Source organism: Ovis canadensis, chromosome 15 (assembly GCF_042477335.2).
Source record: "Ovis canadensis isolate MfBH-ARS-UI-01 breed Bighorn chromosome 15, ARS-UI_OviCan_v2, whole genome shotgun sequence".
Taxonomy (NCBI): Eukaryota; Metazoa; Chordata; class Mammalia; order Artiodactyla; family Bovidae; genus Ovis; species Ovis canadensis.
Window position 1 is genome coordinate 39975892 of NC_091259.1, and position 13091 is coordinate 39988982.

Here is a 13091-nt window from a genome sequence, read left to right on the forward strand (position 1 = left end):
CTTAGCAACTAAACAACAACAACAACAGCAAGGGTGTGATCTGGATCATGCCTCTGCTCAGCAGAATGCCAGAAGTGTGTTCCTGGGCAAAGCTGCCCATCGGCAACCGAGCCCAGTGGAATCGAATTGGTCTTTCCTTGTGCTGATTTCTGCTAACTTGTTACAGGTGGGCGAGTCCTTCAATCTGAATTGCTCATCCTCTTAATTTCCGCAGTTGGCTCTTTACGATGTTTAATTGTCTAGATGCTTTGAAGACTTTAGGCCAAGGATCACACACTCAAAGACCTGTGATAGGGGCCTCATAGGTAAGGGTCAGGGGTGAAGCTGCCCCCAGGCTTACACCACCCGTTACCTCTGAGAGGAAGAAGGATCTCTCCCGTTATTCTTGAAGTCTACAGCCTTCTGGGACGTTATTTTGTTCTCCCACTTTTTAGAGAGATGCAGGTTCAAGAAACAGTCTCCTGTATTGATTTGAACATGGTGCGTGGTGATGGATGCTTGCTTCTTGGTCTCAGTTTATGAGAGACTCTGGAAAGTGGGAGGGACTTTGAGCTTCTGGGTGTTATTATCAGCTCTCAGCTCTGGTTGCCATGTGGCTGGATCTGATTTTTCGAGAGAAATTCAGAGGTGAGGTTGTTTTTTTTTTTTCAGAGGTGGGGATTTTTACGAGAAACTGCTGAGTCTTACAAGTTGGCAGCTGACGGATAGTTTTTATAAACCCTGTGTGGGCCAAGTAAAACATATATGAGGACCAGAGTGAGCCCTTGGGTCCCCAGTGTGTAGCCCCTGCTCCAGACACCCCTGCCCCCGCACCACTTGTGGGGAAGAGAAACAGGGCCTGCCTCAGGTCAGGGTCTGACATGGTCACAGGGTGAGGCTGTGGATAGAAAAGCCGACTGTGGAGCTTGGTCACTCTGCAGTCGGGCCAGAGAAAAACCCCTGAAGAGTTTGCTAGCCCTGCCCCATCAGCCCAGTGGACACGTTTGTAATTCTGGGGCCTGGATTTGGTCTCTGAGGGGCCCCTCGCTCTGTGTCCACCAGTGTCGGGTTTGATGTGCTCCAGGGTCGGGGACCAGAGGTGCCCCAGGGACTGTTTTCTAGTGGGTAAAATAGGGGCAGCCACAGATGGAGAGGGCAGACGAAGGCCTGGCATAACGATGTGTAACTTGGCTCAGGGTGGGTGCCCAGCAGTGGTAGTGGGAAACCACTGCAGCTGACAGCTGGTTTGGGTGCAGGGATGTGGGGCAGGGCTGAGCTTGTTCGGGGCTGTGAGGTTGGCCCAGTTGTAGATTGGAGCAGGGTTGGCAAGCACAGACGGCAGTGTGTCGATGACAGCTGGCCCGGGAGAGTTTTAGCCCACTGTGTTCAGCAACGTCACCGTCTAGCGGCATCTCTTTTAAGCACAGGCGGCAGCTCTCTGCCCTGCTGTGTTGAGAAATCCTCCTTAGGGTATTTATTTTAAGAATTCTTTGTCCAGATGGTATTTCTAAGACAGGTAAAGACCTATCTTTCCACTGTTTTGCTGGACAAACAGGAGCCCAGAGGCATTCAGTGATTTGCATGGGGTCCCTTGGCATGTGTGTGGGAGGGTTGGAGCTACGACATGATCATGTACTCAGTGTGTGAGAATGTAATATAGCCAGGGTGACCAGCATTGGCTTTAGCACTAAAAGACCTACATCCTGGGACCCTCCTCAGTCATGGATGAACCAGGAAGAATGGTCACCCTACATACATTGACAGTCTATCCAAATCTAATGGAGAAGGAAATGTCAACCCACTCAGTGTCCTTGCCTGGGAAATCACACAGACAGTGGGAGCCTCAAGGGCTACAGTCCACGGCGTTGCAAAAGAGTTGGACACGACTTAGTGTCAACAACATCCGAACCTGTGTCTCCCTCTGCCTAAGTATTTGGGTGATTCTTACTAAGGACTGATGGAACTTTTGAAACAAGAACCTATTCTGGAATGAAGTACACGCTAAGATTAAGTGGGAAGGAAACTTCATGCTTGGAGATAGTAAATCAGGATGGCAGAGATTTCTCTCATCAGTATATCAGCTGCGTTAAAGAACTGGCAGATGAAACTGAGATGGTCTGATGTGAAAAGCTAATTCAAAAATAAATTCTGACTCAGAGGCAGGAGTAGGTGGTGCTAGAGTAGTAACAATCTAAATTTTCTCTGAAGACTGGAAGCATGGTTTCCAGGGCCCCATCAGTATCCAGAGGGTAAAGGAATACAGATCAGGAGCTGTGCGCGTGTTGGAGAATGGCCAACTCATACATATTCAGCGTATAAACAAGGGATGACCTGGAAGTTGGAATCCCAGAAGATTTGCTTTTAAGCAGGAAAAAACAAAAATAATAACCTGGTGAACTTGTGGCCAGTGATTCTGTGAAGCACGGCTCCTACAGGACCCTTCTTTTCCTGTGTTAAGTCTGGAGGTGAAAGAAAACCGAAAGTGTTGTTTTTCTTGATTGTCCCTGCCTCTCATTTCTGCATTTTTCTGACCTATTTTATCAAATACCCACCAGGTGCCACATAATTTGACCAAAGAAGTTTCCAGAGATATTGTCCACTAGAAGATCGGAATCACCCAGTGCAGGCATCAGGAATGGTGGGGATCACTGCCCTTATACCCAGAGTTGTGGGCGTTGCAGTTGCTGCCTCTGGGGACTGGCCGGGGAGCAGGGCCTTCACTTGCCAACAGCGTGGAACTTGGTAGCCTATGGGAGCCAGTGTCTAGCTGAGCCCCAGCTCTGAGAACTGAGCGCGTGGGTTTGAATCCTGACTCTACCATTCACCAGCTGTCTGACCTTCAGCCAAACCCTTCACTTCCCCTTGGTTTTCTCATCCATCAATGAGAAATCTTGTGATTTCATCCTTGTGACATCTTGCTCCCCGAAGGGTGGTATGCTGATCGGCAGCATGGGGATTTTCTGGAGGGTGCTTGGAAATGCAAAATCTCAATTCTCACCCTGGGGCTTCCTGAATCTGAGGTTTGCATTTTGACCTGTGTCCTGCGGGGTGATTTGTAGGCATGTTTCAGAAGCACTGGTGTCAAGCACTTAGAATGGCACCAGACATAGAGATGTTTTCTGGATGTTTTAACCCTTCTTCCCCTCCTCTTCCCTTTTCCGCTCTTCTCCTCCTCCTCCTTCTTATATAGTTTTGATGTACAGGAGAAATAATTTAAAAACGTTCACCTCAAAGGACCATCTTTATAGGTAAGACTCATTTAACTAGCAACTTTTGGCAGTTTAGAAACTAGTTATGGAATTGAGAGATACAGACTACTATATATGAAATAAAAAAGCCACAAAGGTATAGTGTCCAGTGCGCGGAAATGTAGCCATTATTTTGTAATAACTTTACATGGAATATAATCTATAAAAATATGGAATCACTATGTTGTCCACCTGAAACTAATATAATACTGTAGATCAACTGTACTTCAATTGGAAAAGAAAAAACCCCTCCTTGCTTTAATTCTTAGGGAATTGTGTCCTCTCAAAGCCAGAGAGGATGAATTAGGGCGGAAACCTGTGTCTGGATCAAAACAAACTGCAGAAGCACAAGGTGAGTGAGCCTCGGCAGTTTGCCCTACATCACCTGGAGCTCATTGTGGGCAGTGAGCCAGGCAGCAGCCTCGGTCTGCCACGAGGAAAAGACCCCCCGACCCAGAATGTACCAACAGGGGTGCAGTGTGGATGCTATGAGGCCATCAACCTGCTTGGTCTTCTTATCTGAACAGCTGGCAGAGGTCCTTCCAGGGTCCTTCTCCTGGGAGGAAGGCAGATAGCTGTGCGTGGCCCTGAGCTTGCATTTGCCCTATTGATTCATTGATCAAATAGGAATGAGAATTGTGAGGATAGGATCAAAATACTGTGCTGGAATTGTTTAGCCTGGAGAAAGGAAGGTTGATGAGCAGTTTGAGAGCTGCAGGCATAGCAAGGACCCTCACGTTCCCAGTCGTAACTTCTGTTTAGTATAAGCCCAAAGCGATAGGGTTTGCTTACAGACAAGAATGTTAAGGAGGGGCTTTTTGGTCGGAGGGTGGTTGCCCCTCTACCACCAGTGAGAGGTGTGTTGGGGAATCCAGGGAAAGCCCTGTGTTTCGTTCAAGGTGGTGTTTCTCCCTCCATCCAGCATTCCTTCCACTGCCTGGGCTGTAGCTTTGGTGCTTTTCTTCCTGTTGAGCAGAGAGACAGAGGAGGATATTCACCCAGAAGGCTGACTTGTGAGCCTGGAAAGTCAGTGGGGCTTGGGCTGGGAGGAACCTGTCCTGGTTTTGTCACTTTCAAGCAGCTTGACCTTGGCCTCGTGGTTCATTTCTTGGAGTCTTAGATTCTGTTTTCTCTTATATAAGGAAGTAGTCATTCTCTTGGTCACTTAAGGATCCATTCATCTCACTCTTGTTCATTTATGGAGCACGTGTGTTTACTCATGCTGTGGTTTATAATGACGCTTATTTATTCCAGAAGTCTTCCCTGCGCACCTGCTATGTTCCAGGTCCATGGAGGGCAGGAAAGAGACTCATTCAACAGGGTTTTTAAAGATGCAGAGAGATGATGTATACTAAAGAGTGTGCCTGTGTGCATGCTCAGTGGCTTCAGGCGCGTCTGACTCTTTGCAACCGCATGAACTGTAGGCTGTCAGGCTCCTGTGTGCATGGGATTCTCCAGGAATAATACGGGAGTGGGCTGCCATGCCCTCCTCCAGGCAATCTTCTTGACCCAGGGATCAAATCCGCGTCCCCTTTGTCTTTTGCATTGCAGGTGGATTCTTTACCCACTGAGCCACCTAGGAAGCTCATACAAAAGAGTATTGTTACTGAAAAATGCTTCCCTGATATGAACTTATTATTACACTGATGTCTCTGAGAAGGTGACTCGGAGTGGATTTTCCATTTAGGGGATGCTGGGGCTAGAAGTGGCCTGAGCTCCCTTTTGGAGAAGCCGTCAGTTTGCTCCATGTGACTTTGAGTGTCGGAAGAGACCCTTCTTTCTGTTCTCGGCCTGGAGGGTGGAAGTGAGAAAGCACTACTTTCTTCCAACGTCTCGGGTGATCTGTGAGCTCTCAAGCTGCTGACTTTCAGAAGCTGTTTCTGCGGCAGCCCCTTACTGTGTGTTTAGTAGCTGGGTTCATGTGCTGTATTTAAGCGTGTGTGTTTGTAACAGGGATTCTTCAGATACCGGCAGAGACTCTTTCTGTGCTCTTCCAACCTCGACATCTAATAAATATTAATGACCCACGTGTGTGCTCAATTTTCTTGGCACAAACCTCGTGTTGTTCATTGTTTACGGGGGTCATTGTTCGCAAGCAGTGACGTGTTCACATCCTCGTGGTGTGAAGGGCTGTGTCTTTGTATGCCTGGTGTCTAGCATGGGACCTGGCTCATGTGAAGCCCTCGGAATGTGTTGCTGCTGAAGTCAACGGGATTCATCCCGAGGTCCCATTCCTTCCTGGGCCTCACCTGTCCTTTATCTTTAATGCTTTCCCCAGTTCTAAGTCAGTGTTGTTAGTATTATCTTCATCTGTCAGGCTCCTTTTTAACCCACTGATTATATTAATTTCACAGTGAATGGGGTAGGGAAGTCCAGGGCCCGAATATCTGACAGCTTCCATTTCTTCCATCCGTTTCTGGAGGTGGGACGGCCATCAGGTTTCTGGCTTTAGAGGCAGGCAGCCTGGGTCAGGATGCCGCACTGCTGCTTGCTTCGTTACTTTGGCAAGTGACTCATCAGCCCCTGTTGCCCTGTCTGTAAGATGGTTTTAATAATTGCGGTTGCTGTGTGGGGTGGGGGCGAGAGCTCTCTGAGCTCATCATGCGAAGAGGGTGGCGCACGAGTTACCCTTCTGCTTCATACCTGTGGTTACCGTGGAGCCGGAAATGTGGAAGTAGCAGAGAAATAAATACCATTGGCACCTGCACAGACCTGGCTGCTATTCCCCTAAACCCAGAATCAGTCCCCTGCGTTACAGCGTCAGAAGACATGGGTGCTGGAGCAGGGTTCTGGGACCCTGTGTGCAGCCTCCATGCATGTTTAGTCACTTAGTACTGCCCTCTTTTTTTTTTTTTGTTTCTCTGGGGCTTCTCTGAAAACCTAAGAGGGTTTTTTTTTTTTTTTTTTAACTCTTCTGGAATGCTGTAAGGACAAAACTTCCCAGCAGAGGGACGAGAATTAGATTACCTTTTGGGGACATTTCAACAGATGGCAAAACAAATTCTCAATCCCTTCCCCTCAGTCAACCACATTCTCCGGTCTGGGCCTCTGGATGTAATTTGTTAAAACACTCAGCCTGGCCGTGGTGAGGAGCTTATCATGGTTTCTGTCCACACGTCTCCCCTCCAGGGAATCATCGTGGCCTCAGAAAAGAGGCCACCAGCTCGGGGACAGACGCAGAGGTCGACTGCTTCTTCTCTGTGGGTTGTCTTCACGTCTGTGATTTCATGGTATCGGGGACCCGTCAGGACCCGCATGCAGGATGCCGGGGGGCGTATTTGCAGGCGGAGACGGAGCCGCCCTCCTGCCGCATCTCTCGCTGATCCTTTTCTTCCTTCTCGCCTTCTCCTCCAGGTGTACGTGTCCTACGACTACGGAAGGTCATTCAAGAGAATCTCAGAGAAGCTGAACTTCGGCGAGGGGAACAGCAGCGAAGCTGTGATCGCCCAGTTCTACCACAGCCCTGCGGACAACAAGCGTGTAAGGATGTCACCCCCTGTGACTGTGTAGGGCTGGCTGGCTAGAGGCGGCTGGGAGACGGGGCTCTTGGGGCATCTTTGCAGTGTGGCTGCTGTCTGAGGGCTGTTTCTCTGCTCACCTGGGAGTCGGTGACAGAAAGTCACTTTCAGGGCGGGACTGTGCATAATTAAGCAAGCTGGGTTCCTGGCCAGGCAGGATTTCTAGACAAACAAAGGCAGGTTAAAGCACAGAAAATCTGCCAGCTGCCAAACAAATTGCCTGACTCATAGGTGGCAAAACCCCGGATCCACCGGGACTTGCACTGAGGTCTTATCTAGGTCTCCCAGGGCGGCTGCCAAAGTCTTGGTTTTATGGGCATCACTAGTGTGTGCACACACGTGTGTTTGTGTATGTGCACTGCCTTCCCTCCCACCTATACTGGGTCTAGAAAGGAAAACCAGGGCAGCTGATACTGCTGGCGCTCCTGACTTGCTTTCCCAGCTGGCTGGCCCGGGGCTGTGGTCCTACAGTGGTAGCTGGGCAATTTGGTTTGGAGGAAACCTTGACTTGAGATTGCTTTGGGCCCCAGGAAGGAAGAGGGGTCTGTGTGCAGGGGTCAGGCAGCCTTCTGGTTAGGTAGCTTTAGCTCGCAGACTTGTCTGTGGTTGCTTTCTTCCCCACTCTAGTGATCCCCACTCATTCCCAGGATACGGTGGTTGGCTGCTTCAAAGGATGCTGAAAAACGAGCTCCTTAGCAGCAAAAGTGCAGGAGTGGGTAGCTGCTGCTTTTTGCTCATCCATGAAGAAAGGAGAGTGAGAAATCCACAGGGTCCTCTGACCAGGTCCCCTGCCCCCCTCCTCTACACACCCCCCACCTCCCCCTCAGCCCTGGCTTCTCAGGTTGCCTGTAGTCTGTGAGCAGGGACTGTATTCAAAATATTTAGCCACTGGAAGGGCACTGACCAATCAGAACAGACTGGATCTGAAGGGAGCTGGGTCCTGAAGGCCACCCTGCTGAGCCAGGCATTAACCTTTCGGTTGCTGGATTGTGGGCAGGTCCTGGGGAAGGGGCAAGGCCACTGGGACTTTAGACGGGGCCTCTCATGGGTTTAAATGGGCTGTTTACTAACAGAAGCAATTGTGTTTTTATTTAATTTCTTTTTTAAATTGAATTTTAGTCGATTTACAGTGTTTGTTGTGCCAGTCTTAACTGTACAGCAAGAAGCAATTGTATTTGTATTTTAATTATTTTATTTAAAAAATTGAAGTATAGTTGATTTACAGTGTTGTGTTAATCTCTGCTGTATAGCAGGAAGCAATTTTTTTTTAAAGATTTTTTTTGATATGGCTCATTTTTAAAGTCTTTGTTGAATTTGGTTGTAATATTGCTTCTGTTTTGTGTTTTTGGTTTCTTGGCTACGGGGCATGTGGGATCTTAACTCCCTGACCAGGGATCAGACCCACAACTCCTGCACTGGAAATACGGAGTCTTAACCACTGGACCTCCAAGGAAGTCATAGCAGTGGTTTTTTTTGTTTTTTAAACAACTTGAATAGTTATTACTGGTGCCCTCTAGTTGAGATCAGCCTTGCCTGCTGATCCTTACGTTGCAGGCAGGTTCTTTACCATCTTAGCCACCCAGGGAAGCCCCCTGCATGATGATCTCAAAGCTGAGGGGCAGTTAGGACAGATGCCCTCTAACCTGACTCCAGGGTGGCAGAGCATCCTGGAGAAGAGCGCAGAAGGGTGTTGAAGGCAGTTGGCTCCCTGTGCCCTGCCCCACTGCACTGGGGCCAGGCAGGCCGGGGGTTGCGGATTCCCAGTACCTTGAGTGATTGAGGAGCCCTGCCCCAGGGTCCAGCTCCCTTCCCTGGCTGCATCTCCTGTGGATCCATCTGTGTGTCCCCCGCCTCACAAGAATCATACAACCCTTGGGATAGTTTCTTTGAGAGGTTGTATGTATCTAGTAGTTATTACTATTATTATTATTATACATTATCCCAAAGTTGTTTTTGTTTAGTTACTAAGTCGTGTCTCTTTGTGACCTCATGGACTGTAGCCCACCAGGCTCCTCGGTCCACAGGATTTCCCAGGCAAGAGTACTAGAGCGGGTTGCCATTTCCTTCTCCAGGGGATCTTCCTGGACCAGGGATTGAACCTGTGTCTCCTGCACTGGCAGGCGGATTCTTTACCACTGAACCACCAGGGAAGTGTTAGTGTGTATTAGTTGCTCAGTCATGTTCGACTCCTTGTGACCCCATGGACGGTAGCCCACCAGGCTCCTCTGTCCATGGAACTCTCCAGGCAAGAAGACTGGAGTGGGTTGCCATTTCCTTCTCGAGGGGATTTTCCTGACCCAGGGATCAAACCCAGGTCTCCCACATTGTAGGCAGACTCTTTACCATCTGAGCCACCAGGGAAGCTGTGTCCCAAAATTAACTCTTGCTGCAGTCGTGGCCTTGAAGCTGCCTGATTGTTCCCAAAGTGTCTCTGTTTTCAGCCCCATCTCATGCCCTCATCACCTCAGCCGCAGGGCACAGCTGTCTTTGAGCAGGCTTGTCTCCCTTCCTGCTTGTCTCAGGTTGTGGTGAGCAACCTGCTAAGTCCGCCCATCGGAAGAGTCAGAACACAGGAAAGATTGTGGGCTTGCGGGGTGGGGTGTCGGGGTTAGTGCAGGAAGAGGATCTGGGGCCTTTGGAGCAGAAGGAGCAGGGCAGGGTGCAGGGCCTTGGGGCAAGACAGGAGGAGAACCGGGGGATGGTTGCAGTGAAGGAGCTCCAGGGGCTGCGGGTGAGGTGCGAGCAGTGGGCCTGCGACCTCAGAGCTGTCCCCTGAAGGGCAGGACTGCTCAGACTTCTGGGGCTGAGCCGGGGATGGTTTGGAGTTGGTGTGGAGGGCTGCCTCCTTGGAGGACTTGTTGGCGGTTGGACCTGTGGCCCGGAGCAGGCTCAGTGAGGTTAGGCATGGGGTTCCTGATTGCCCAGAGGAGGCTGTTACCCCTCCTCAGACCTCTCAGGGAGGAAGTGACTCTAACTGTGCTGATGACTTCACTTACTTTTGCCTTTGTGCCTTGAAAGGCAGTTCACCCCCTCCAGACCTGCCCCTTCCTGAGAAACATCACCCAGGTCTAAATGCTTTGCTCCCCCGACTCCAACCCCTGAAAGGTGCTATGTCCTGGCAAGTCACCTGTTCACAAATGTTTTCACTGTGGCTGCCACGGAGGGCAATTGAAACTGGTTGAAATGACTGTTAACAGCTGCTAGGAAAGGTCAAGATGTCACGAAAGGGAACACGAAAGTCTGGTGGGGGTGTGTGGCCTGCGGAAGGGGAAAGATGGTGTTGCTTTAGGCAAATGGAGCGGCTGTGGGGTCATGTGAGAGTTTGGGTCTATTTTCAAACCGGCCCGCCATCCTGCTTCCTTCTTCGTGGTCCCATGTGCTGACGCCTGGACCAGCGTGCGGCTCTGACCACCTGGCAGCTCCACCAGCTTCTTGAGGAACCCGAGACCAGTCAGCAGTGGCCAGACGTGTCTGGGCTCTTTTGAGGTCACTGGACGTGCAGTCGGGTTTCTCAGCCTCCACTGATGTGAGAGCTGGTCCTGTCTTTATCCCAGAGGGTGGTCCTGGCGGAGAGTGTGAACCGTGCTGTCTCTTTCCCTTAGTTCCCACCTCCTGGGGGTATGTCCCTTTTTGCCTCCTCTGACTGTGCTCTTGGTTTCTCCACTCAGAACCAGAGAGAGTCACTTATGCTGACACAGAGATGAATTCTGTACTGTCTTTTGTTTTCTTTCTGAGGTCTTTGTATTTCAGGAGGAAATGTAGCTTTAAGCTAAAGGATGAAGCACCTCTGGAACATTAAGTGATTGCAGACAGACTAGGAGGTGAGAATGCTCCTGAAGTTGCCCAGCTCAGGAAGCACTTACCTAGTAGGTCAGCTCTGCTGGCCAATCCATGGGGTCACCTGAGCAGACCTGAAAGCCAGGAAGTCCCAGGACTGAAAGCAGAGTGGGACGTTCTGTGCACACATGATAAAGTTACTTCATAGTAGGAGGCACACGTGCCTAAGGGCAGAATGGAAGCTGCTGGTCACTAGAGCTGGGGATCGAGTGAGGTGGGACCAGAGACGTGAAGGCTTCACGGGTGCTTGGGATTAGGCCTGGAGCCTCAGAGATGGGCACAGTTTCTATAGCTGGAGCAGGGCTGGTGGGAGCTCTTGGGGAGGAGAAGGGCATGGGCAGAGGCTTCAGGATGCCAAATATGGTTTCCCTGCAGGTGGGGAGGGGAGAGTTTGTACTGAATGGCTTCGTGATGTCACTGGGGCCCCATCTGAAGAGGGAGCAGCTTGCCTTCTGCCTGGAGGACTGGAGGGAGCCGTGGAGTGGTCCGAGGTGGGGAGTTACTGTGAATACTATCTCTTCGGAACATGTGTCTGCCGACAGCTCCAGGATGGTCTGGACGGGCAAGAGTAGAGAAGGGTCAGCAAGGGAGTCCATGACTAGCCTAGGCATGAAGTTGCCTAGCTATCTGACCAAACCGAGGATCACCCTCTAAGTGTCTCACTCCCTGCTGGTCCTGGAAGCCAGGAGGATGAATAAAACCCAGTGCTGACCCCCAGTTTCCTCGGAGTGTCTAGTAGGGCCGCAGGCCACACTAGGAGTCCTGGGAAGAGAAAGGAAGGCACTCACGGTGAAAAACATTTTAGAGGAAAGCATAAGAGGGTGGGCGACTGATTGAGAGGGAGGGCCAGAGGAAGGCAGTGGGAAAGAAGCCTCGTGTGCGTGCTGGGTCTGTGCAAGGGGTCACGTGGACAGGATGTGGGATGTGTGGAGGGAGAAGTGGGTTTTGGGGGAAGGCGGCAAAGAATTTGGTGTTGGACAGAGTGGAGTATTTGGCACATCCGGATGGAGGTGCTGAGAAGGTACAAGAAGGACCTGAAATAGACTCTTCCGGGAGATGTCAGGGTGGAGGTGGGGATTTGAGGGTCTCGGAAAGCATGCTTTTGGAGGCAGTGGCGGAAGCTTTGTGGGAGGATGAACCATAAACCAAGGTCGTAGCCGAGGATGGAGGGAGTCAAGGAGGTCACCCAAGGGCAAGGAGCTGAAGAAGACAGGAGCTGGCCAGAGAGAAGCAGAGACAGATGGGCAGGGGTGGGGTGTGGAGCGTGATGAGACAGTATCCAGAAGGCAAGAGGGTTTCCAGGGCAGCCTGAGGAATGGATTAAGAGAGGAGGCGCATCACTGCCCCTAGCAGTCCAGGCTGAGACCTATGGGTTCAGTTTGGGAAGCCTGCCTTTTGAGAAGATTTATTTATTTTTAATTGAAGGATACTTGCTTTACAGTTTTGTGTCGGTTTCGGCCATGCATCAACATGAATTAACCATGGGTATATGTGTATGTCCAGGCTTCCCCAGTGGCTCAGTGGTAAAGAAGCCGCCTGCAATGCAGGAGCCGCAGGTTTGATCCCTGGGTTGGGAAGATCCCCTGGAGGAGGGCACAGCAGCCCACTCCAGTGTTCTTGCCTGGAGAACCCCACAGACAGAGGAGCCTGGGAGGCTACAGTCACGGAGAGTCGGAAACGACTGAAGCAACTTAGCACACACGCGCGAATACATATGTCCCCTCTCTCTCGAACCTCTCCCACCTCCGTCCCCATCCCACCCCTGTAGGTTGGTACAGAGCCTTGGTTTGAGCTCCCTGAGTCCTGCAGCAAATTCCCGTTGGCCGTCTGTCTTACATATGGTAGCGTAAGAGAATCCCAGGGACAGGGGAGCCTGGTGGGCTGCCGTCTATGGGGCCGCGCAGAGTCGGACACGACTGAAGCAACTTAGCAGCAGCAGCAGCAGCGTACCTGTTTCCATGCTGCTCTCTCCATTCATCTCACCTTCTTCTTCCGCCCCCACCTGTGTCCAGAAGTCTGTTCTCTATGTCTGTGTCTCCACTGCTGCCCTGACCATAGGTCTACCAGTACCATCTTTCTAGATTCTATATATACGTGTTAGTATACGATGCTTGTTCTCTTTCTGAGGCCCTTCGCTCTGTATAACAGGCTCTAGGTTGTTGGAAGGAGAGTGGTGAGGATTGATGAACCAGCCGGACACTGATGTGTGTGCTGCTGCCCCCTAGTCATCTCGGGGGGCTGACCGCTCTCAGCATCCGTGTCCTCCTTAGTAAGAGAGGAAATAACACTCTCATGGCCTGGAGGTGCTGTGGGCACTCTGAGGGTGAAAGGAGGCAAGGTGTGCGAATGTTCAGCCCGCTTCCTGGTAGACCCAGTGCCCTTGACAAACTGGAGCTGTTATGAGCATCGTGACCGGGCGTGTGACTGCCAGGTCTTCAGATGTGAAACTGCAAGCAGCCTTCTGATGGGTGCTTCTGGAGAAAACTTTTGAAACTGAGAGAACACTCCC

At 50.8% G+C, this 13091-nt stretch overlaps 1 protein-coding gene across 1 annotated transcript in view; it reads left to right on the forward strand.

The window, feature by feature from the left end:
* Positions 1-13091, forward strand: part of SORL1 (sortilin related receptor 1) — a 167040-nt gene that overhangs the window by 18614 nt on the left and 135335 nt on the right. The window contains exon 3 of the mRNA XM_069554212.1: positions 6582-6707. Coding sequence (XP_069410313.1) covers positions 6582-6707 — 126 coding nt within the window. The remainder of the gene's footprint in view (positions 1-6581; positions 6708-13091) is intronic.